General features: G+C 39.9%; 1 protein-coding gene across 3 annotated transcripts in view; it reads left to right on the forward strand.

The window, feature by feature from the left end:
* Positions 1-344: 344 nt before the first annotated feature.
* The window catches only part of kif6 (kinesin family member 6), a 67,402-nt gene continuing 40,833 nt past the window's right edge, over positions 345-26,913 (forward strand). Inside the window, exons 1-9 of one of the 3 annotated variants that reach the window (XR_005637446.1) lie at positions 345-521; positions 2,457-2,566; positions 3,671-3,745; positions 9,688-9,835; positions 10,061-10,170; positions 11,949-12,078; positions 15,343-15,549; positions 20,835-20,978; positions 21,423-21,509. Coding sequence is in view for 2 of the 3 variants with exons in the window: in XM_039787019.1 (XP_039642953.1) it covers positions 462-521; positions 2,457-2,566; positions 3,671-3,745; positions 9,688-9,835; positions 10,061-10,170; positions 11,949-12,078; positions 15,343-15,549; positions 20,835-20,978; positions 21,423-21,509 (1,071 nt within the window). In the remaining variant the exon portion in view is untranslated. Of the gene's footprint in view, positions 522-2,456; positions 2,567-3,670; positions 3,746-9,687; positions 9,850-10,060; positions 10,171-11,948; positions 12,079-15,342; positions 15,550-20,834; positions 20,979-21,422; positions 21,510-26,913 lie in introns of those variants that run through there. The other 2 variants (XM_039787019.1, XM_039787020.1) reach the window with 2 other exon arrangements.

Genomic DNA, 26,913 nt, shown 5'->3' on the forward strand with positions numbered 1-26,913 from the left:
CTGAACCCGCAGTGACCTTTTCTCTTAGATATACAAAACAACTGCTTAGTAGAGAATAACAAACATCAGAAGAACATAGAACAGCTATGAATCCCTGTTTTATTTTTACCTCCAACTATTTCTTTAATGCTATTCACATGGTCCGTCCTTCACGCACACGTACCTGGACATCTCTGAACTGGCTCTGACTCCTAATATCAGTTATTTGTGAAAAAAGAGAGAATGAGAAGAAGGATAGAAGGAAAGGTTGCTTTACTCTGATGAACCATCTTCAGAAATATAGACGATCTTTGTCAGTGGAGGGGACCACTGTCACCTAGCAACCGACTACAACAAACATCAAAGAGCCCAGCGCAGACACCAGCGAGCTTGAGCGCAGACACCAGCGAGCTATAAGTGAGACCCGTGACACCAGCAAAAACACGCTTAGCAACTTCCTTTCCATTTCCAGCTTTAAAAAAATGGTTAAACAGACAATACAGATATATGGTCGCATTAAACCCACCGGGAAAACGACAACGGTAAGTGGACAACTAAAACAACATTTAAATTCAATTCAGTGAATAACGATACAGTATTAAGCTAGCTAGCTAGCTAGCTAATGTTGGCGTTTTTACTAACCACGTAAAATAAATAAATAAAACGGTAAATTATACCATTTTAGAACGGCATTTTATCACAAAACAACAGGTTTGGCCTGCTAAAAAACACACTTGTCTCGACATAATACTACTCAAGTTGTGTTGACGTTACATTTTCTACAATTATCATAATGTTTCCACAACAGACATGCCATTGCAGGATAAATCATTCAAGTACATAATGGATCTTTTTCACAGCAGACATTTTGACTTGTCATAGTAGGAGAAGCACAGCTGAACTTGATAACCTTAACGATGGCTCAATTCCATCAAGTGTCCCAGTAAGCTGTGTCAGTGAGTCAGCATGCACAACACCAGGGCCTCTCCTAAGTGGAATGCAGCCATCATTAATGGGTTTGAATACACCTGTGCTTTTCCTACTATGACATGTCAACATGTCTGCCGTGAAAAAGGTCTATAACTTATAATATACAGTACCAGGCAGGGCCCTGGAACTTACACACATGAACGGAATGCAATCAATGTTTTTACTAACACCTGTGCTTTTCTTGCTATCACGTGCCAAAATATCATAAATCACTTTAAATTCCAAAACATGGTTAAGTGACCACACTTTATGTATCTACTGCTAAATGGGTCTTTTGGAGTCAAAAAGGTGTTATGTCAAACGTTTTTCTTTGTTTCACCCTCCATTTTATTTCTGGAAAATGGAGATGCCATTTTCAGACCATATTTGATATTGAAATGGTTGTATTAGGTTCAGTTCAAGAAGTTCCCAGTGACAACCAATGCAGGGTTATCCACATAATAAATGTGTATTCTGTAAAGTGCATTACAGTCATCCAGGTGAAACATACTGAGCCAGTATCAGATTTTAAATGTAGGGCTGGTGTCAAATAGTGGCAAGCTTATACAATAATATCAACCAACCAAAGTTTTTTTTTTGCAATGAAGTACACGCATGCATACTAATGTTCAGTTACGATCAGATAAGGGCCCTCTTCATTGGATGCACGTATAAAAAAGTTCATTTCCATAGCAGCACTATTCCCCTCCTTACACCCCAGTTTATTGTCTGAGCTGATGGAAGAGGGTTCCTGTGGCACTTTAGCTTGAGCTGACAATATCCAGCAAAATTAAATGAGCACAGCTATCTCCTTGGGGCATTTTTTTTATTATTTTTTTTTTTAGATCTGACAACAGAACAGTTCAGTAGGCGATACTGCTGACTGAGTTAAAACAATCCAATCATTTTTTAAATCTTTTATTCCTTGTACCCTGGGGACTTGTAATTGCATCAGTGTCCATTGGAAACATATGCCAAAACATATGTCGAGAGTGTAGTTGTTTACATTGACCCAGCCAGCCTTACTTTAAATGTCCTCCACAGTTAGAGCTCTTTCTATATTGGTTTAATGTTCTACAGTCTCCCCTGAGGCTTTGGGGAGCGGAGGTTAAATTGCAGAGCTTGCCTACAATGCACACCGATCGTGGTTGCTTGTTTCTATTGCGTTCCGCGGGATATACTTCATAAACTCCAGCTTTTTCATTTCCAAACCACAACTGGCCAAACTTATATTCTAGACCTAACATAATGTATTGTTTTTTTGTGTTTTTAAATTGGGCTGCATGTATGGTACCACATAACCTAACAGCTTACAAGTCAAACAACATAGGAGAACTCTTTGAGAAGAGTAGATGGATGCCTATACAGTATATGGCTACCCTCAAATACTTCACAAATGATCTCTTGTCGTGAATTAACCCTCTACTTTGCCCTGTGATAATAAACAGCAGTCTGTAAGCCTTGCTCCAATGTAGGACTGACTCTACTGTTGTCTCTGGCTCCCTCAGGTGTACTCTGTAGACAATGATGAGAAGACAGGTGCTTCTTTGGAGTTTGTGGTGCCCAAGGACTTGGCTGATGGCTTTGTTAACAACAAGAGGGAGTGCTACAAGTTCAGGTAGAGTGTTAGGTAGCTGTATTTGTATCTATAAAACCTTCCATATGCTTCAGTTCTCAAATTAGCCAACTAATTCGGCCTAAGTAAATTTAACTGGTGGGGTCTTTAAATTCCACTATAATAATGTTCTCTATCTACAAATGGCCGTATATGTATTGTTCTAAATACCTTAGACGGTGTCTCACTTTTCTGTGACCATTTTCCGATCTGTTTAGTCTTTAATGTAAAAACAGCAGCAGTTTCTGTATAGAAATAAAATTAACATCAATAAGAAATTGAACTGCATTCAGTCTACATGCAGTGGCTTTATAATGTCAGTATATTTAGCTACAGTAATAAGTGAGTGCAGAATTCCCAATCAACGGCCTTCTCTTGTGTACGCTAAAATTGTAAAAAGCAAGAATCTTGTAGATGACCACTTCAGCTCTTGATTTTCAATTATGCTTAAGCTAGAATCTGCAAGAGTGGTGTAACTGTAGAGTTAGGAATAAATAAAGATAGCATACAACATAGAGGATGGTGTGTTGCCCACCAGAATCTACGCTCTCAAAGTTGCATGAAAACTTTTCCCATGAATAATTCATCGACCAGTTCTGTCAGTGCAGAGCCAGAACATCTGTTTAACGCTGGTGGTGAAAGCTGCAGCCTTATATACCCTCTGGGCAGGGCCCATGCCACGCTTCCAAGCCCTAAATTCACAGTTAGGGAGTCAGAAAGCAGTGGACACTGAGAGCCTTTAAAAAAACCACATAGTCTTATAATAGCCTGTGGAGGTTCCCTTGTGCCCTTATAGAAATACAATTTCCACATTTAACAATCTTCCTGGGCGGATTTCTCATCTTTCTGTGGGATAAAACATGATCGACCGAGGCTGCGTTAGAAAATGAATGACTAAACTCCTCCTCATCCACTTGGGGAATTAAATAGACTGCTTTTTGTGCTTATTCAGTACTGATGTGGTTAATTGTGTTTAGCCTTGGATGTTTGAGATAAACCAGCAACATATACTTAATGTATAGTATGGTAGTAAATTAAATAATAGATATTCTGACCTGTTCTGCCAAATGTGTCATGGTGGTCTTTGTTCCTTTCACTTTTGTCCAGGTTCCTAAAGTTATTTGATCAAGCTGCCAAACAAGAAGAGATCTTTGAAAACATTGCCAAACCAGTTGCGGACAGGTAAAATCTTACTGTCACTGTCTTTCTTAAAATGACACATTTTAATAAATGTTTGTATTAATGCAATTCAATTTTGAAAGCTTTTATAATTGCTTCAAACTCTTTGTCAACCCTTAAAACTACAACTTCTGATTCATCCCATTCACAAATCACTGCACACCTGTGCCCGGCACTGCTCTTCTCTCCATGTCGGGGTCAGGCCACACAGGCTTTAGCCATCCTTGATGACAGGAAGTCCGTAAAGCTCAGCTTTCTTTAAGATGGAAATGGAGGGTGTCTGTGACTTTTGGCGTGCTTTACATCCTTAAACCACTAAGTGGACTGAGCTGGCAGGCAAGATGGCACACTGTGCCATCGTGAGTGTGAGAACATTTTCAAGCCACAACACAGAGTTATACTGTAGCTGCTCACTCATTTTGAGCTGTGGTTTAATTTGTCATGCATGAGGAACATATTCATTAGAGTAACCTGCTGAAGAATCTGGCCCTGGAGATCAACTGTACAAGTCATTTTTCAGTACTATTCAACTGAATGGGGGGGAAAAAAGGGGATTCACCTGGGCCGGTCTTTAAATGCAAAATGTATTTTAAACATTGATAGGCCCAGTATGTCTGGCTGATTTGATTTGTTAGGGTCTAGTGCATAAGCATGTGTTCTCAATCATTATCACTATAATAGACAGGACCACAGTCAATTTTTAGCCAATAGAGCCACTTTCGATAAAGTTGATATTTAAATAATGGTTGATGACTGATGATTGAAGGAAGCAGATTGTGACTATCAGGACTTTACAGTTAAGTTTAAGGATCCACCTGCTTTAGAAAAAACTGTGAGAACTAAGATGGTTGACCAGGTATTCTAATATACAACTCCACTGCTGAAAGTGGAAGCTTTACAATTGGACATCAGCATAAATGTCATGTCATGCATGGTTTTTAATTCTTGATTTAAATGTATTTAGATTCTACACTTTCATAAAATGAACACAGAACAATTACATTTCGTTCTTCCATCTTCAAATTTGCAGAATTGTGAAATTCAGTTCCTTGCTTCTTTACCTCTAAGATACCTCAACACACAATTTTGTCTCCATTTTAACAAAGGGGAACTCCTAAGTCTCCTTTCCATCAAGAAGTTACTGGTCATTTTTGTCACTGGAACCGCGCAGATTAGGCAAATTAGGAAAATTAGGAAAACCAACATGACATGGTGCGAGGGCTGCTGGTGGTCGCAAGGGTAAACACACTCTGCAGCTTGCAGTTCGGCGTTTTTTGGGGGCTTTTCTGCCTTTCATTTTTTTGACAGGACCGCTAGGTGAGAAAGGGGAGAGAGAGAGACGGGGAAGACATGCAGGAAATCGTCACAGGTCAGATTCGCACCCTGGACCTCTGCGTCGAGGCATGAAGCTCTCAGTATATGTGCACCTGCTCTACCCACTGATGCAACCCGGCCACGTGCCCCCCTTTTCATCCAAAAAACATGTTGGAAAATAAAAAACCTTAGGTATTGTCTTACTGCAACGACCTTTCTTACTTACTTTAATTTACGGCTGCACTTGGATGTAATGAATGAAATGCAGAGGAGGAAAATTAAACTAAGAGCTTCTGTCTCCACAGTAAATCACCTGTTGAGTGTTTGATGGTTATTTGTTTGTGCTTTAGAACGTAATCGTTAAAATAACATTTTATTTGCACCGCCGTGCTCTCTCTCTCTAGCTCGCCTGAGCTCGACACACTAGACTCTGCAGCCTGCAGTTCAGTGCGATCGCTCGATCCATCTCTCTTTTTCAAAGCATAACTTTACTTCTTTTTTTTTTGTTCTTCTTTTCTTCCAAAAGAGACATCAGCCAAGGGGAGAGGGATCTCACTTGGAATTTCCTGTGATTACATGTTGGTTGTGTTGTTACATTACGTGAACAAAGTTCTTCCTCTCCTCCTCCAAACTCTGTCCTCCTGGCTCAGTTTTTCCCTACCACCTCCATTCCTCCCAGGCTTCTTAGTCACAGCAAAAGGGGCTATTTGTGGAGTCCCACAAGTGCTACGCATTATCTTTGCTATTAGAAGACATATAAACAACATGGTGAGACGTCTGGATTGTCTGACTTAGGACGTAGATGTATTTGATCTGACTCACACAGGTTCACTGGCTTGGAATCTTTTAACTGTTCACCCTTTGTTGTGGCAGATGGTAAGCATCAGGTTAAAAAGCTCCACTCATAACCAGCCTATGTCTTGCCATATCAATTTGAGCGTTAGTCTTTTGATATGACTATAATGTCTGCAGCCCAGAGGACACTAGTCATCCTGTCTAGCCATGAACAATCTGTCTCCCCAATCAGACATTTTTAAGTCCACTGTCAGTTCCTTGTCCCCTCTGCCGGATGCCTGTTTACACACTGAATGTTCTGAATTCCACAAAGTTTGAACCTTTTAAATCCAGTCTCACCACACTGACTAAAAGAAAGGAGGGGATAGAGGGAATAATTCTGCTTGTTCAGCCCCTATTTCCTATTGAAATATGTTGCCTTCAAACACAATCACAGGAATAGGCCAAGACAGGCCTCATATCCTTGCTACACAAAGTATTGAAAGATACTGAAAGGCACTTTAGCTGGGTCTGATGTAGACTAAGCTATGTGAAGCCCAGTTAGTGTGCAGATAACTATAAAGCTTATGTTTACATTGACATGGTCCCAGTTAGGGCAGCACAGTAAAAAAAATTGTTTGTCATTGCGATATCAACTTGCGCAATAAACACATCACAAAAGACTTTTTTTGAGTTAGCTGAAAGATTATCAGTAGAAAACTGCACTTGTTACTATCAACCTTTTTTTTTTTTTTTAAATGGTGCATTTTGTTTTCAGTTCAACGTTCATTTTGTTAAAAAAAATTCCTTTCAGTTTTTTTTTTATTCAATACAGTTTGTTGTATTTTAGTGTTATACTGAAAGCAACCGAAAGGCAAAACTGAGTACATTTTAATATCTGTTTTGTTTAGCGCATATGATATCGTTATCGCAATATTCAACAACGTTATATCGCAGATTGCGTTTTCCTCATATCCTGCAGCCCTAGTCTCAGTTACAGAAGCCCATCCTGGTCTCAGTTTTACAAACGGAATCAAATGTGGACTGACAGACTGGTCTTCCTGAAAGCCCCTGTGGTCAGGAAACACTTATTCAGGTTTAGTCAGGAGTCCCTTTTGAATCGCAGCAGTTTGACTGTCGCCACACTAAAACTCAGTTTCATGCACGCAGGCAACCATCCTCTAAACTAACAATATCTGCCAGGTTGATGTTTTAGTTGGTACTCTGTCATACTTGGCGCACATCAAGTTTAGCCAAAAGCTCTAACTCGTTTACTTGCACACTAGTCTCCGTCTCTGCTGTGGTGTAACCGAAACCAGTCATTTCAACCCCAACACAGTAGTTTAAAAAACAAACCAGCATTAATAGCTCCAGTAGAGGAAGAGCCAACATAATGATGTTGGGCTGGCAAGGCAAACCCCTCTATGTGCAGAGTAATCCCATTTCACAAGGCTGTGAAACCTGTAGCCCAAGTTCAAAGAAGAATGATGGTCCGTTCAGTTTTATCCTTAACCCCATTACCTCAAAAGATTGGACTTTTAAAAAGAACAGGAAGAACACGCATCTTCTGGACGACGAGTTGCCAATCTCCAGGAAAGCTGAGGTGTAAACAGGAACAAGCATTGGGAAACGCCCAAGCCTCAGCGGCAGTGCCGAGGCCGCATCATTAGCACTGACATTAAACTAAACACAGAGCCTGTGTCTTTTTTTTCTCCCCACTGCCAATCACTGCCATGACTCACGCCAGATTAAATGGACGCCCAATGGCTGTCCAACCAACCACCATTTTTAGTGGACCAAGTGTTTTATATAAACTGACATGCAGTTTTTTCCTTTACCCTTCTCATACAGAGTGTGGAACTGTACAGTACACAAGAATGGAAACCCACACACTGCTCTAACACTGGGTTGGCAATTCCATTAGAATAAGTGAGAGGCTTAAGTTTGTTTATAATTCATCTTGAAAAATATAGTGTCAAGATATCCTTTTCCTTGCAGTGCACAGAGTTTATCCTCACCTTTGATCCAAGCTCGGGTGTCAGAGGCCCCTATGTCATTTTACTATTTCTTCCTAGTTTATTTCCAAGACTACAGAACAGACGCTTTTTTTGCCAATTTCTCCTACCTCATATGAGTACCACTATTTTGGATGTTTTCATTCAAACAGAACTAGATACTATTGGTTTCCATGGCCATGTGCATGTGCAGAAGGGCAGTTCAGTGCCAAACCAAAATTTACCAGGCCCTGCCTATTGACTGGGTTTGGGCCTTTTCCTTCACTCATACTCTGAGACATTCCTCCCTCACCGGCAGATGTCTGTCGCCATAGCAGTACTCTGGTCACTGCCATCTTTTCCTGTGGATTTAACGTGTCAGATTCAATTCACTCACACTTTGGGTGTCTGCTTTGGGATATACTTGACAGTTCCTTTGCACTCTTGCAAATAAAGATAGTGATATTATAGGAGGCACACAATGCATTATTTACGCACCAACCGATGCATTCTGCTTTTTGCAAGTCATAGTAAGACTGTATTTCTAAAGAAAAAAATAGCTCTACTTTCTGCTGTCAGCAATCAATTATTGGTAGGCCCATATATGTAGCCTTCTAGAGCACAGCAGTGACAATAGTGTAGACAGACAACTGTTTATTACCAACTCCGACAGCGATGCTGGTATTAGTTTCTTGTGAGTCTGTGTGTGTGGCATCATGGCAAAAAAGGGTCCTGGAGACACCTACCATAGCGGGATCTACCATAGAGGCGGTTTTGAGTACTGTGCCAGTTGTTCATATTTCTGTCTGCGGATAGATTTAGTCGCCACCGTGCAAGATACAGTCACAAAACATTACAGGTGTCTAGTTGAGATCAACATAAAGGTCCAAGATGGGTGTGGTCCGAGCAAGAACGCCACTCCCCTCCCCACCACTTTATGCCCCTGCCCGGATTTGGCTTGACGGCTGGTGTGATCCCATCGCAAGTCTGTCTCTAGTTATGTTCCTACATCCAATCTGTTCGTATGTTTTAATGGACTTACAGTAACATCATCTTCCATGACCCAAGTGCTGTTCCGAGAACATCTACTGTACTGCCGGTTTGATTCCAGCCAGGGACTTTTGTTGCATGTCATTTTTTTTTTTTTTTTTTTTTTTTTTTTTTTTTTTTTTTTTTTTTTCTTTCTCTCTCTCTCTCTCTCTCTCATGTTTTTAATGCATTCATGGAAGTGTAGGAAATCACTAGCTTATGTAAATGTCCACAAAAGGAGCTTGTGGAAAGCAGGTACAGACAAAGTCCTCACAAAATAACTCCTGCTGTAAGCTTGACGCCACAAATGGATATGGAACAGTGTGAGGCTTCTTTACTGATAAGATTACAGTAGATAGATAGATGTACGGAGTAAATGTTGCTAAGGGTCAACCACTGATCTCAGGAAAGTGCTTAATAGGGCTGCACGATATGAGGAAAATATGCGATACACGATAACGTTGTTGAATATCGCGATAACGATGTTCCTTGCGGTACATTAACAGAAAGTGTTCCTACAACAAAATTGCTTGTTGAATAAAAAAAAAAATGAAAGGAAAACATTTCCAACATTATTTTATTGAACAAATTGAACATTGAATTAAATGTAAAAGGCACCACTAAAAAAGAATTAAAGTGCAATTTTCTACTGATATTTTCTTTCAACTAATATGTCGCAGCCTTTTGTGATGTTTATTGCGGCAGTTGATATTGCGATGACGATTTCCCAAAAAAAAAAATGATATATTGTGCAGCCCTAGTGCATATACCTTGAAAGATTTAGTAAATATCAACCTTTTGTGTTTTTTTTTTTTTGTGTATGCGTGTGTGCAGTGTGTTGGCTGGCTATAATGGCACCATATTTGCCTATGGCCAGACAGGAAGTGGTAAGACCTTTACCATCACAGGAGGGGCCGAGCGCTACAGTGATCGTGGCATCATTCCCCGCACCCTCTCCTACCTATATGAATGCTTCACCCAGGTCAGCACAGCAGGGTTAGCTTGTTTTCTCATTCATTTAAGGTTTCAGTTTCACTTGTACAATAAGGCCACACACATTGATACAAGAAAAATGTAAAATAGTACCCTACTGTCTCTCTCTGCCATCATTCATGTCCCTGTGCTGCAAAGCATCAAAATTAAACACTAAGATTTCCATCCTTATGCACCCAGTCCAATTTTACAAGCTCTATTTTATGCTCCACAGGACAGCAGTATGGTTTATACCACACACGTCTCCTACTTGGAGATTTACAACGAGATCGGATATGACCTTCTGGATTCTCGACATGAAGGATCTCGACTGGAGGACCTACCGTCAGTGTTCTTTTTATTACTATAACTTTTACTACGCTGATGCTACCGACATCCACTTACATTTGAAAATGTCAACAATTACAAAAGTCTTAAAGTCTATATTTAGCCTTACGGACATGCACTGCACACACAAGTGATAGATATACTTTGTTTGAGGTTAAAAAGACCAACCACCCCTAGTTCTATTATTCTCCTAAACACTTGAGGGTTTAGCCAAGCCTTATTCCTGAACGGACAATGGTCAGCCTGGCCTGGAGTCGTTGTGTGGTGAAATATGGAGACTCTAGTATTTACCACCTCACTACGAACTGCCAACTGACATAATGAGACTATGGGACAGCAATGGATGTGGTCAACCTGTGGCAGACTCTGCCACTGGAGTGGAGAGCAAGAAGGTCATGTGGAGAAATTGTTTTTCATAGCTAGTCATTGCTGCAGCTAGTCTAAGGGAAATTCTTTTTTGTGTCCATCTACAGTACCTATTTTTCTCACTCTCTCCTTGTGGTCCTTTTGTTACTTCCCTCTTTGCCATGCCCTGTCTTTGAAACCGTGTCTCTTCCACACTGTTCAATCCGTTTCATCCTGCTTCATTTCTACTTTGTTTGTGTCCATCTTTCTTTGTAATTATAAATTCCATCTGTCTGGAGGTTTGTCTGTGTATGTCCTTATTTTCTTTTTTTTGTCATACTCAATACTTTTTCATCTCAAACTAGACTTTGGTCTTCCAGGCTCAACATCGTCTTGGTACATCATTTTGGTGTTTGTCTTGTATTTTCTTGTACAAGTTCCATTTAAGTTTCTTCCCTCCTTTCGCAGAGGATCCAGCTCAAGGTTTAAATACCCACAAATCACAGTCTTCTTGAAATAGACAGTGCCCGTTGTTAACCATGCTGTGGCCACACTTGCTGATTCAAGAAGAAGCTGTGGCACTGACACATTTCTCTCTTTAACTGTTGGTCTGCTTCTGTCTTTCACTGCCTACCCCTTGTCGTCTTTCGTCATTCTTTTACTTGTTCTACTTCTTCTTGTCTCCATTTGTGCATTATTTTCATCATGCATCCAGCAATCACAGTCTCATTGAAATTACTAAACTAAATTACATCTTAAAAATCTGTAAATTATCTTGTAAATTAATTCAACAACTACGTCATTTTTTTGTGTAAAATACATCAATCAAACCTACGAGTCAGTGGGACTGTTTAGGAAAATAGCTGCCACAGTACAGGCCTTTAATCACATTAAGATTGATACTGTTTTATCAAACAGCCTCAATTACCTACACATGTTAAAATAATTATCCACATGTGTTCTCCAGTCATTCCACCCTCTTTGACATCTTAATCCAGTAGCCGTACTGTCACAACCCTGGTGGTGTGATGGAAATGATCTGGTAAGCTCATTGGAGTCATTTCAGCGCCCCATCTGTCCAAGCACACAGTGTTTCAGAGGGCTTGATGTGGGCAAGAACCAATCACCTGTTTTTAGAAGCAAGCCCTGTCTGTTATCAAGTTATTAACCCCTGATAGGTCGCAGCCCATGATGACTCGCAGATGTGGTTTGTTTGGATTTAGAGCTGAGCAAGGGCAATGGGAGGGAAATGGATGACCTAACTGACATAATTAGTTTTTCGTAATTGCTTCAGTGTTGGATCATTTGGGGTTTGACTGGAGTCGTCCCGCTTTGTCTTTATTTTTTTTAATTTTTTATCAATTATTCCAAGTTAATTTATTATGCTGGATTTTCCTGCAACGTCTTTTTTCTTCTTCTTCTTTTCTTAGAAAAGTAGTGATTATGGAAGATCCAGATCAGAACATCCATCTCAGGAACCTGTCGCTGCAACAGTCCGCGAATGAGGAGGAGGCTCTGAATCTGCTTTTCCTGGGTGACACCAATCGTATGATTGCAGAGGTAAGAAAGAGGGAAACGCATGCTTTCACAGCGATTCTCTACGAACAGAAATGTATGGTGTTACTTCCACCTTTGAATTCATACACCATACATGCAGTGTTCTTAGTCAGGCTTGTAGTCAGTATGCAAAAATACACTGGGACCACTCCCAGGGTTAAGTGGCATGAATTGTATTTTTTGTCCACAAATGCATTATGCACTCTAAAGACCCTTCTAAAATATTATTTTGGTCCCCTGTGGCCCTTTTTTACCACGTTTCTTCCAAATAAAACCGAGCATTCTCTCTGTAATTTCTGTTTATGTTGCGGTGGTTCTTTTCTACACTCAGACACCCAGACTCCCCACGTTGATGAGACCTGTGGTGGGTCAGCTTTTGCTTTGCAACCTGAGGTTTGAAGTAAAGGGCTGATCTCACCTTGTTTACTCTTGTTGCTAGTTTGTAAGTAAATAAGAGACAGTAAAAGTGAACTGGATAATCAGGTTTCAATCAGACTTGCTTTTGATTTTTGACGAGTATTTGAAAGTCAGTTTTTGATGTGGCTGGGAGTTGTCCATGAAACGAAAGACTTACCCAAAGGAAATAGTTATGGGAACCAAGATGGAATTTCTCCGGATCGTGGAAATGGGTTTAGTAGCTAGTACAGTCACATAACTTTTGTAGTGTACGAGAAAACGTGTCTACCAATTACCACACATATTCCATTGAACATAGCCCATTGCCAAAACAATAACATTTGTTTTTTAAGCTACCTTGAGGACACTCTCCCAGTGTCCCCTGCTGTAAAACCTTGGGGTATGTTTCAGTGAAAACACATTCTCGGATGTTACATTAGTCTGTTGATTACTCCAATCAAGGCGTTTCACAGTTTAGCGGGGAGCCCACAGTACAGTCCACCCACACAGAGACTTTTGTGAACTTATCCTCTCTGTAACTTCTTCGCGAGAAGATTTCTCTTGAGTCCCGAGCAAACAAAGAACCGACAACAACAGAGTCAATTTGTCCCTGCCAGAATCATCCCAGAAGTCCTTGGTCCACATATACTTCAAATAAAGTTAACACTAATGCTTTTCTTCTTCTCTTGCTCCCAGCCATGTGGATAAAAGATGACACATCCATTCAAGCCACACTCAGAAGTGAACTCATGAGCTCACTCGCTTTGAGACTTGGCAATCCCCTCTACACTTTTATTGGACAGGAAATAAAATGCACCTTCGCAACTCCTCACCCTTCCTTCAACCTCACCAGGAAACGTTTCCTCTCATCTGGTCTTTTTTTCTGCGTTGTTTCACTTCCCTTTACATATGGGGATTCAGGGCCTGGAGCTCTCTCCCTTTTTACATCCTAACTGCCTCTTGAACTTGTGAGGGTGAGTTGGGTGCATAGCAGGTGGTCTGAATGAAACTTCACTTTTAATCTTTTGAATCAGCGATCTCTAAGTGTTTCAGGGTTTGTAGCACCAGATTGCCCCTTTATGCTGACCTACTGCAGCACTGTGTGTGGTCAGCATGTGGTGCATGTTAGATCAACATGTGGTCAATTGAGAACACAGAAGAATAAAGGAAGTGTCTCCAGTGAGATGGCATTGTCCTGCTGTTTTTTCACTTCTAAAACATACTTTAATGTCCCTGTGTGGACACCTTTTCCTCTGTGGACATGAACATGCAGTCTGTAACCCTTGAAATATACATACTCTGTGTGATGTGCTGTTGTCCATACTCTTTTATGCAGAGACTTTTTCTGGGACTCCAAAAGAAACCTTTATGTCTGGTGATATCTAAATGAAGTTATCGCACACAATGCACGCACAAAACTTGGTGAAGATCACTCAGAGATAAGAGCCAACAGTCACTTCTTATCTATGGACAGCTGCTAGTGTAATGCTTCTAACGGTCTTCCATGAGTGCTGGTATCTATTTCCACTGTATTACTTGCATTAACAGTCACTTATATGTCACACTTAGCTAAAAAATTAATTCAACCTAACACAACAGCCCTGCAATAAATTCTACCTTCATGAAGGCTCTAATGTTTAGTTTTTTGTTGTTGAAACATTGATAGAAATGGGGGGAACACAACAATAGAAACACCTGTCAGTAAAAAATTACAGTTTAACAGCACCACTAACTATATATGTGGCAGCCAGTAGCCTAAACCTGCAGAAAAAGCCATGACCTGGAGCACATCTTTCCACTGACAGCGACATGTCTGGAATTTGACAAACTGTATGGGCTACTTGTCAAGGTTAACCCAAATTTGGTTTGTGTTGGTTGGTGCGCAACATAGCTGTCACTGGCGAGACTGTAAAACTGATTTCAACACCCTTGACCCTTTTATTCAATCCTATTAGGTATGTGATCCCTTGTCAACATCTGTTTCAAGGGCTGTTTCATATTACTTTAAGGGAAACCCTGAGGAGCAAACATGGCCGTGTGCAGAGTGAAGGGAATTTGGACTGAGGAAAGAGATGACAGCGGTGGGTTAAGATAGTGAAAGATCTGTTGTGAGCTGTCACGACCCTAACAGGCGGGTGTTGGCACATTTACGGCAACAACAAGTCAGGGTCAGAGCACCTTTTTAAAATGACTGACCTGGTATGTCTCTGATGATGTTTTCGAGTAGAGAGAAAAAGTAAGTCATGTCCATGTTTTAGATCAATCACACATTTCACAAAAGAGAAAGAATCTCAGCCTTGATCAGAAGCTAATTCAAGGCAAGAATGTACTATATCATCAGAAGAACCCTTCGTTCAAGCTGTTCTTTCAAACCACCATCATGTGTCCTAGCTGCGTAAAAGAAAACAAAAAAGATGTCTCTGATCAGCACTATGTCAGTGAATGTCTATTTCCTCTGTCCTCTCATCGAGGACCCTATGAGTAACGCCTCTAGATAATAAAGCTTGTTTGTGCAGAGTGACTCATACTCTATTTCTGTCTCCTCCTGGTCTCAACCTGACTTCTGCTGGGACCATCTGAAAGTCAACCTCAGCTTTTGTAAAGCTGCCACCATGTGTTTACTGCTCATCGGATACACATGGTGTGCCTTTTGATCTTCAAACCAGCATGAGCAAGACAAAATAAGAATCAAAGGAAACATGTTTTTTGTTGTTTCAATAGGGAAAGTAAGGCAGATGGAGAATAAAATTCCCTATTTTTCCTTTTCTTCATGTGTACCAATTTGAGAGGATTCAGAATACTCTCAAGCACACCTTAGAATATTACAGGATTTTCAAAATGTTCCGTCACCTTTTCTTCTCTCATCTTCAGACTCCGATGAACCAGGCATCCACACGTTCCCACTGCATTTTCACGGTGCACTTGTGCAGACGTGAGCCGGGCTCGGCCACCCTGCGGCGCTCCAAGCTCCACCTAGTAGACTTGGCTGGATCGGATCGAGTTAGCAAGACTGGCCTGAATGGGCAGCTGCTCACTGAGGCCAAGTACATCAACCTCTCCCTCCACTACTTGGAGCAGGTACCCACCTCTGAAACATAATTTTTTTTTTAGAACTTACATTTTTATTTAGAACCACAGCATTACAAACAATACAGTATGGCATTGGGTTTTAACATGTCAGTCCATTATGTTTCCACAATATTGACAATTCTTCTAAACTTAATTATATCATACACATTATACAGAGAATGAAAACAAATACACCTAGTACAGAAGAAATAAGGGCTAAAAGGGCTATTATGGGGTCTTCTGGGATTTCATAATGGAAGATTTCTTTAAGGGCATCAAATATATCTTTCCAGTAATTTCTTAATTTTGGGCATGACCACAAAATATGGGTGTGGTTACCAACATGTTGGCCACAATTTCTCCAGCATTTGTCTGAGTAGGATGGATTCCATTTTGCAATTATCTGTGGGGTTCGAAAAAATCTGGTTAATATCTTCCATTTGAATTCCCTCCAGACATTAGAGTTGGTCACAAGATGTACCTCTCCACAAGCTTCCTCCCAAGTTTCAAGAGGAACTCTTTCATTAATTTCAGCTTCCCATTTTTCCTTGATCTGTAACGTGTTATTTGAATTCTTAGTCAAGAATAATAAATAACCTTTAGAAATAATTTTTTTGACTGCACGTCCAATTTGTATGTCTTTAAAATAAACTTCTATTGGGGAGGGTTTTTTGATAATTTCTAGATCGTTATGTGTTGTGAGGAAATGTCTCAGTTGTAGATATCTAAAAAATTCAGACCTTGAGAGTGTGAATTAATTTCTTATTTGTTCGAATGATTTAAGTGTATCATCATGAAATAATTGGTGCAGATAATTAAGTCCATATTGAGACCACTTTTTGAAACCCACGTCTGTACGAGATGGTGCAAAGATAAGATAAGATAGCCAATGCTGGCTGCAGATGAGATTTTCTTAGACAGCCCCAAATGATCTTTGTATAGTCCTCCAAATTTTTAAAGTAACTTTGGTCCATTCACCCATGGAGGCATTTTTTAATGATACACTGGAAAAAGGGTACTATTTTAAGGGGCATGGAGCAGAGACTCTTTTCAATATTGATCCACCGGGTTTGTGTGTCTTCTCTCATCCATGAAACCAGGGGTCTCAATTGAGCTGCCCAGAAGTAAAACCTAAAGTTTGGGAGTCCCAGCCCGCCATTTGTCTTAGATGATTGTATTATTTTAAGCCTTATTCTTGGTCGTTTTCCTTGCCAAACAAATTTAGAAATTATTTTATTAAGCAAATCAAAGACAGATTTTGGCACATCTATGGGTAACATCTGAAACAAATAGAGTAATCTCGGCAAGACATTCATACGAATAGATTCAACACGGCCAATCAAAGAGAGAGGGAGAGCTGTCCAACGATTTAAATCTTCACTAATATTTTTAATAACTTTTTTATAGTTTGTATCGTATAACTGGTCCAAAGAGGAGGGAATAAAGATGCCCAAGTATTTAAACCCATTTTTGGGGCATTTGAACCCACTTTTAATTTGGATTTGTTTTGAAATTTTACCATTAACATCAATGGACTCAGTTTTATCCATATTCACTTTATATCCAGAGTAGTACCCATACTTGAGAATTAGCTGTTTTAAATATGGAATTGTTGTCTCAGGTTCTGTTAGGAAAAGTAGGACATCATCGGCATATAACGACAACTTATATTCCTCTCTTCCAATTACAATTCCCTTAATTGCACTGTCGTCCCTAATGAGTTGAGCAAGGGGTTCGATGCTGATAGCAAACAGCAAGGGCGACAATGGACATCCTTGTCTGCATCCACGTTCTAACATAAAGCGTCCAGATCTACAACCGTTAACTCTGACTGAGGCAAGTGGATTTGTGTAAAGTGTTTGAATCCACTTTATGAAATTGGGGCCAAATTTAAACCGTTTAAGAATATGGATCAGATACTGCCAAGATACCCGATCAAATGCCTTATGAGCATCAAGTGACAAGAATACTACCTTTGCACCTGTAGACTTTGTATAGCTCATAATATTTAACGCTCTACGAAGATTATCTTCATAATATCTCTCTGGGATAAATCCGGTTTGGTCCAGATGTAAAATTTGACTAATTAATCTATTTACCCTTTTGGCAAGAATGGCAGTCAATATTCTTAGATCACTATTTAACAGTGAAATAGGTCGATATGACTGGCATTCGGCAGGATCTTTGCCCTCTTTGTGAATTACAACAATGGTTGCATCCCTCCACGAGGGCACCACTGTACCAAATTGCAGCGCATAATTATATGCTCTTAATAAGAGTGGAGAAACTAGTTCTTTAAAGTTTTTATAAAATTCATTTATATATCCGTTGGGTCCTGGGCTTTTATTATTCTTTAACGTAGAGATTGTCTCAATTATTTCACTTTCTTTAATAAGTTCATCCAGATCCTTTGCCATTGTCTCTGTTAACTCATTCAATTTTATATTATTTAGGAATGCTGCCAGAATATTATCGTCAGAGCAAGTATCAGAATTTTTGTAGAGTGATTTGTAGAAATCTGCAAAGGATTCTGCTATTTCATTAGGCTTAGTAAGGGGATTGATAGAGTGACTAGATTTAATTTTTTTTACGATGTTTGAAGATCTTTGCTTTCTAAATCTGATTGCTAACAATCTGCTAGCTCTATTGCCATGTTCATAATATCTTTGGTTAATAAATCTTAGATTGCCTTCGATCTTATCAGTGATTAAGCTATTGTATTCTCTTTGCGCATCCTTTATTTTATTTAGTAGTTGTGGGTTCGAAGTTTGTTTATGTTTATGTTAAATTTTTAATAGTATTTTCTAATTCTTGTTGTTTAGCTACTCTCTCTCTTTTCTTGGCACTTGCAAATGAAATAATCCGACCTCTGAGATATGCTTTTGCACAATCCCATACTATGAGTGGTGAAACCTCTGTAGAGTCATTTAAACTTAGATATAATTCAAGTTCTTTTGTGACAAAGGAAATAAATTCTTTATCATTAAGGAGCGAGGCATTTAATCTCCATTTTTCCACAAGCTATTTGACAGTTTGTTTTAGCTGACGCAGAATCATTTTTCTCTTTATAGGGCTGTGAAGGCCCTTAACATTATAGCTTATAACCTTTATAGAATCCATTATTAATTATATAAATATGCAGAAAATAAGCAAACCTGTAGTGCGGTGTACCAACCAGAAGAGAGAAGAAAGAAAAAGAGGAAAAAAAAAAAAAACTGGGGCCATACTATACATAGGTGTTACGCCTTTTAAAACCAACATGTTAGATAATATTGTGGAGACAATTTTCCATCACTTTTTTTAACAGTGGCAAATCCCAGGGAAACAATGAGATTTGCAAAGATAGAACTATAGAAAGTGTTCTTAGAACTCCAAAACATAGATGAGTCTAGGTATTTTAGGGGCCTAGCCCCTAGCCGCACGGGAAGAACAGGCAGCTACAAACCCAACTTATCTCAGTACGAAATAATTACATTTCTTTATGTGCCAGCAATTACCTGTGCAAAAATTAACAAAGGGGCCGTGAATCTACCATCACACAGGCTCCCACATATACCCACAGAACCAACAAATCTGTCAAAAGTATTATAACAACAGCATTGTAAATACTAGTAGACCACTTACGTTAACTGTGAGGACGGCTTGTCCATCAGGACGTTCATAAAATATTTAGGCTAACGTTACTACAGAAATAATAGTCATGGTCAGCTGAACAAAAGCAATTGTATGGATTTAAACGTTAACGTGAGTAAGGGTCTGATACTTATCGCGCTGCAATCCTTTTCACGAAGTTAGGTCAGCATGTCAAACATCAGGTTGGGTCTCTGAAATAATTAGCAACGCTGGCTGTGTAGTCAGGGAAGATAGTGATTTGATTCCCATTGTGGCTGAGCGGAGCGCGTTCCCTGGCTTTTCGTAAGATCTCCATACAATCTCCATCATAATGTAATTTTGCAATGATGGTGCGAGGTTTGTCTCCCGGTTTCCTTGGGACGAGACTGCGATGCGAACGGTCAATCTTGACATCTCTGTCCATTTCCAGCATCTCTCTCAGAAGTTTTGATACCGCTGCTGGTGAACTTGAGCCAGGTTGCTCGGGAACTCCCGTGATGCGAATATTCCCTCTTCGCATCCGTCCTTCCATATCTTCGCACATTTCTTTCAAGTCGTCGACTTGGTTAGTAAGTTTGGTTACTGTGGTCTGAAGAGTAACCATCTCATCTGACCAGGTGGAGAGCCCTTCCTCGACATCTTTAATGTTCTCTTTCATTAGGTCGATTTCGGAGCGCGTGGTGGCAGCACTGCTCGCGATTTCGGACCTCATCGCCTGTAATTCACTTTTTATTGTGTCAAAATCTTCAGCGAGTGCGTTCTTCAGCTCTTTCTTTATTACAGACGATATGTCTGACCTCAAAGAGGAGAGAATTTCTGCTTTTATTTCCTCAAAGTCCATATTCATGTTGTCAATAGCAGATGCGACCGGAGGCACTTTGTCCCGAGGCTTCAGGCCTTGTGCTAGTAGAGCCAGAGTACTTATATTTACGGAGATTCGCTGCCATCCGCAACTATAATATCAGACTGACATTGTTTAATATTTTTGCAGCGACTTTCTGCCTTAAAATGCTGTTGTAGGATTAAATCTTTACAGATTCTGCAGGAGCTCTGAAAAACACGTCTTACTCCATGTTTCGCTCAACTGGAAGCCCCCTGAAACATAGTTTTTCATTTAAAATAATGTATTGTAGAAACAATTTAAAGATTTTTTTTCGGCATTTCGGTCTTTAATTAGGAGAATAGGAAAGTGTGTGTGGGGGGGGGAGAAGCAGGGGAAGACATGCAACAAAGAGCCGCAGGTCAGATTTCAACCCTGGGCCGCTGCGGTAAGGACTGAGCCTTGGTACATGGGGTGCATGCTCCACCAGGTGAGCCACCAGGGCACCCCTTGTACAAACAATTTAATATTAAATACATTTTATATAAATAATGAAATGAATTTTCTTTGTGATTTAGCACAGCAAGTTGATTGTTTTCCACCATGAGAAAACAATTGTGTATTCTGCTGGTTCAGGCTTCTTCATTTGTTCAGTCTACTAGAAGTCTCATCATAATTCATTTTAGGGCAGACGTTTGACATTGATTAATGGCCATATTGCAGCTACTGTATGAACAGTAATGGCCCACACTGTTGGAAAGAGTAATGACATGTTCTTTATGTTACAATCAGGCATTTAATTTGCTACCTCAATCTCAGTCTTGATTTACATATCGAGACTTTTCAATGCTCTCTTCTTCAGGTGATCATAGCTTTGTCAGAGAAGAACCGCTCCCACATTCCCTACAGGAACTCCATGTTGACGTCTGTGCTGAGGGACAGCCTTGGGGGCAACTGCATGACTACCATGATTGCCACTATGGCAGTGGACAAGAGGAACATTGATGTAAGGATCGACTGCCTACTGTAAACCAGAATATTCTGATAGATTGCTCAAAAAGTGTGAAGAAACAAGGTTATTAGGTGAAATGTTACAGGCCCTTTGGCCTTGCGAGCTAGCTCTGTCAGTAGTGAATATACATTTTCTTTTCTGAAACATTATCTGGATTCTCTTGGTGTTCAAACTAAGCAATAGCAATATTTTGTTATATTTTTTAATACATATACAACTTATGTACAGTATATTCTGCTTCATATAAATGTAAAAAAAAGCTTTGTTTTGTGAAGAAAGTATAGATTATTAACATTTTGTCATCTTTGTTGAGTCCTTGCATGCATTTCTTGACTAAATGTATCAAATGAGTACTACATTAACAAGGAGTAATTAAGGGTAATATTCTTTCCTCAGGCAGCAAACATTAAAATATATTTTTTACACTGTTTTTTTCAGGAGTCCATCTCTACGTGTCGTTTTGCTCAGCGCGTGTCTCTCATCAAGAACGAGGCGATTTTGAATGAAGAACTGGATCCAGCCCTGGTGAGACAGCCAGACACTCACATCACTTCCCCAGTCCCTACAAATACCATAGCTTAGCCACACAATCACACCACAGAAGCATGACTGAATGTGCTGTTTCATTTTGGCCAGACCCTCCTCATAGCTTCCAGACCTTAAATTGATCAGCCAATGAGTTGTAGTGAGAATCCAGCTTCTAAATGTAACTAGATGTAACCCACCGTGTGCCTAAGTGTCCTCTTTAAGTTTCCAGTACCAAATTAGTTTTTCTAGTGCCACATGTCATTCTGAAAGAAGCAGTTTTCCACCTTCAACACGTGGACGCCTGTCCGTCTTGTGGTATTAGACTGCTCACAGTTCCTGTTTGCATTATCTCACTGTCTTGTTTACATGCCTCCAATTCTGTTCTGGCATATTTTATTCCAATACCTTACAACCACTTAAGAAAGCCTCCAGCTGTAGACTGGTGTGTATACTGTATATGTCTTTACACACATTCATGCGAGGAAGCACAAATTGTACGCATTCCTGCCTGGATGTTGTATATCTGAGGACAAAGTGTAACATTTAAAAAAAGAGAGTGAGCAGTCTGTTTACTTTCAGTTTTTTTTAGTAAGTTAGAAAAGAGGCCAGAGTAGGAGATGGAGAGCATGGGAAGTTTGAATGATAATAAGTAATTGGATTGTTGCAACATATATAGTGGCCACTACATTTTTTACATTTCCGCCTTTTGTTACATATTCATATACATTATAAAATGGGTAGCTTAAATCTAGCATTCTGATTGGTTCACAGCCGTGATATATTATATACCACGGCTACGGCGTCTAATTCCTTTGCACACTAAGTATTACTCCATGTCTGGAAAAAAATACACTGCCGTGACACAGAGCTGGTTTAAAATCATGCTAGTTGCTCGTGTAGGCTAACATTACCTGTGCTGTATTATATAGAAACAACCTCGGTATGTGCAGGCAGTCAGCATAGGAGCACCTATTTTATTGTGAAAATGATTATTATTATATATTTTTTCATATATATTATATATTATATCTATTTAAATTGGAATGTGACTATAACTTATATATTGCCATACTTGATGACCTTTAAAAAATAAAAATAAAAAAAAATAGCAGTAGCTCACGACAGGCCGAGGTATGTATTTTGTGATTATATTACAGCTAAGGGGCGTTGTTCAGCCCGACAAGTAATAGAAAATCGCATGAGAGATTGTCTGAGCAGTTTAGCCAGGTTAACCCTTGACGATGGTTTTCCCTCCTTCACTCTTTCCTTTTACTTTTTTTTTAACTTTTTATTATACTTTTTTTCTTTTCAAACAAAAATCTGACAGAGCAGCAATAGTTTGCATCTTATACAGACAATTTATCATGCAATTCCAAAGAACCAATCAAACAAGCCAAGATGCAAGCAACAATGCTAAAACAGACAGACAAAACAATAACAACAAGAAAGAAAGAAAAAAATATACATATATATATATATACAACATACATACATACATACATACATACATACATACATACATACATACATACATACATACATACACACATGTATAAATAAATAAAATGACAATGACTTAACTTAGGGAGAGAGATTTTTTTTTATAGAAAAACAAATGGGTTGGTCTATGCTGTAGCAAGTGGTGATGTGCATTAGTGCAAACTACATGTTTAATTGAGAAACAACACTTTAATTTGTTAACTGTATCGTCTGTTGTCTGCTGCTAACAAAGGTGACCATATTAAATTATTCTCATCTTCATTTAAGTCACATCTTAAATGTGTGGAGCACTGCTTTCTCTCCATTTACAAAAAATCAGCTTTTTGGCAACAGCAAAGGAATCCACTTATGATTATGTTGATTAGGCAATCTTGATAGAACCCCTATTATACAGAGTACAGGGTCAGGTTGAATACAAGTTTTTGTCACGTAACAGATTTTTTGGAAAACTTCAGCCCAACTTCACTTTCTCCTTTTATAATACTTGTCACACCTTCCCCTGCTGCATTACGCCAGGAAGCAGACCTGGTAGTTGTTGTAAAGGCGCCTTGGGAGATATACAGTAAGTCTAAGTAAGTCATCACAGCTATATCCGCTTCCTCCACTCCCACCCAGATCTGCCTGAGGATCAACTGCTACTGTATTACTGCTAGTGGGACTTGGCTGGCCACTTGCAACCCCTACAGAGGTATTTTTAAGAGAGTCTGCGGTCAGCCCAGTAATTGGGACAGTGTCTGGCTGTTCCCAATTGGGTCCGGCACAGTTACAGCTCTAGGCAAACCCAAACTTTGCAGGCAAACTTGTCTCTGTTTATGGCTTTTTAGTGTGTTTCCCATTTTGTTTGTTGCTCCCGTCTCTGTCTCTCCCTCTATCTCTCTGCCTGTTTTACTGAGGAAAATAAGTTAAGCCAACAGTGCAGTTTTCAGATTAGAATGATGTCACTTATCGTGGTTTGGGGTGACACTCAGACTCCCATTTTTGGCCTGCCCCCGTCTGAAGGCACGCTGTCAATTGGACATGCCGGCTGTGGCAATTGATTTGAAACCTGGATTTGGATTTTGGATTTTGGACAATCTTGCAGGCACTGTTTGGTAAATCGTTCAGACCACACGCTGCCTTAATGATCCTATACTGTAACCTACAGGCTACAAAATGCACTTCCTCAAAGCCTGAACAGCAGGAAACCAGCCAGACCAGACCAAACATTTAACAAGTCTCGTGGACAGGAAAAAGAATGAGGTGTTGAAAGTGACCTGTGATCGTAATGAAGTCCGCCACAGTGACCACACCATATAAGGTCGGCTCTGTTGGTCTCTCTAAAAGCACTAAGGTCAGTCCTGATCCTCCATTTAGACAAGGCTGATCCTGGTCTGCATTCAGATGAAATTGTCAACAGCTTCCAAGATGCTTCCACCATGTTTTTTATTTTTATTTCAAGTGTGTACTTAAGGTAAACTTAAGCATTGTGTGCAGCGGGTGCTTAGTTTAACTTGAACTGAATTGCCATCAAACTTCTTTCTGTAATTCTTTAGGGTCAGAAAAGTTGATCTTAAGGTGTTGTTATGCAGCTCAGCGGAGGGCAATAGGAGGCTGAGTGACCCTCCTGAACCTGGACTCTCCCTTCACTTAAAGATACATACAACATCTTGCTTGAGCAGACAGCTCTGATTAGCGCATACCTGTGAGTCAAACAGAATCCTGCTTATAGTCCACCAGAGACATGTTTGGGAAGTGGGTGTGAAAATTCCTGCGGGTGGTTGCTCTCCCTACATAGGTCTATCTCGTCTAAGGACAGAAGAGAGTTTGTGTGTAGGGGTGTGGTTCTGTACAGTGCTCCTTGCCTTAGTCTAAAATGCCTAAGTGCTGCCATGCGTGGAACACAGCCCATGTGTTATCATTTTGTTGTGGCGGTCAAAGACCTTTCCCATGATAGCTGTAGTGGGAAACTATGACTCCTTTTATAAATAGCAGCATGTTTGTAGATGGCATACTATACTGTATAATACATATGCATCTGAGATGTAAGCTGTGGTTATAGTGAAGTGCTTACAGTTACTGTGGGTGGTTTTTCTGCATAGATTAGTTGGTATTTAAGAAGAAGTATTTAAAGGTAGGACTGTTTTTACAAGTCAGTTTAATGTTTCAAACTTAATTGTGTAGAATGTTTGTCAGCACATAGACAGAAACACACATGTAGTGTCGCTTTTTTCATCACCAGAACAATCTGCATGTCGCATTATTGCACTGACTTGGGTTTCCATAGGATATGCTGGCATCATCAGTCACATGGCCTGAGTCAGTTTTTATTCAGAGTGTATGGAAGCCTGCCGTGGTGCTGTGGTACCAATGTGGGCTCGGCACTCTGAAATAGACTGCACGATTCCGCTGACCGACAACAGGCGGTCAGTTTCTTCAGGATGCAGCTGGGAGAGAATTACATCAGACCAAGGTTTCAAAAAAAGAGATACAGGGAGCGGCTCTGGTGAGGGATAGCCAGCTATGATGTTAAATAAAATATGATATGGGGTGGATTTGGGGTGATATGTTCATTTAGCTAAGTGGCACCTACCCAAAACCACACTGCAGGTCTGTTTTTTCTCAAGAGCATCTTAAGTTGACAATGTCTGACTGGTTTTGACTTTCCAGTTAGAAGATGTGTTTGCTCGAAGTGGCGATGCTTTGCTCAACTATATGACTCAGTCTGACTTTTGACCTTTTTTCACTGAACTTTCTTGCTGCCTAGCAACTTTATGTGAAGAGTGTCACTGTGTGACTCTAGCACACAGTTGCAGCTTTCTGTTGTATTTGCTCTTTTCCACTGAGACTGTTCCAGCCTTTCATTCTGCATTCTGCATTCTATTTTGAAGTGTGGTCAAATTCAGTGGCGATAGTTAAGTGGGTTTTATAGTGAAGAATGAAATTCGGTCATGTGAATTTTTTTTTTTAGGTGGTTAAGTGTGAGTTGTTTTGTGGTGTGATTTGTGCAGACTTCTTATTACAACTGGTCTGGCTTCCTTTCAATAACTACACCATCCTTTGATTTTGGTGCTGGCCTACTGTCCCTACCATTAACATGTAATTATACGTCCGTGTTTAGATGTAATGTAGAAAAGGTCATCCTCTAATTGCACTGATTGCACTTCAAGGGATTTTGCATAGAATAAATGACCAGGTAACATCTCGTACAATTAGCTAATGAGAAATCAAGCTGTAGGTTTTATTAGACTAATCTGCCCTCATGGGCTGTCTGTTATGTATGTGGCCCTAACCCCATAGCACTTCAAGTTACGGCACACTGCTAATAACTGCTCATCATCAAAATAGGGCACATGTCAAGTGGGCTCACCTCTAACCTCTTGCTCCTGGTGTGGACCAGGTGATTTAGGATGTAATCCCATTTAACAGGTCTGTTGCACAAACAACAAAGAATTAAGTAGGAAAAGCTCTGTTAGTAATTTAGAGAACTGAGTGCTTGCCAGGTGTAGAAGTAATGGCATTACAATCAGCAGGTGATACATCCGTTTAATTCATCAACATTCAATTTCTTAAACAAATACCATTTCTTTTATAACTTGGCAGCTCCTGTTTGAGTAAATCCTACGGATGCCCAGTTGATTACTCAGTCAATCCAAATTGTACACATCGTATTGTCAATGGAGCATTCAAACACAGAAAAGCCCATACACCAACTTGACCGATACACCGACTTGAAATGGTTCCGTCCCATCCGAAGAGCTATAATTGTCAAAATCAATTATTTATGGCTACTCCTACGTACATGTCATGCCACTTCATTAATGACCTGAACTCACTAATCCTTTAGGTGCTAGGTAGCTAGACGCTGCTAATCCCTGCCTAGACTGACATGAGGCCACTTAAAGTGACCTCTGTAGGCATGGAC

This window comes from Perca fluviatilis, chromosome 20 (assembly GCF_010015445.1).
Source record: "Perca fluviatilis chromosome 20, GENO_Pfluv_1.0, whole genome shotgun sequence".
NCBI classification, from domain to species: domain Eukaryota; kingdom Metazoa; phylum Chordata; class Actinopteri; order Perciformes; family Percidae; genus Perca; species Perca fluviatilis.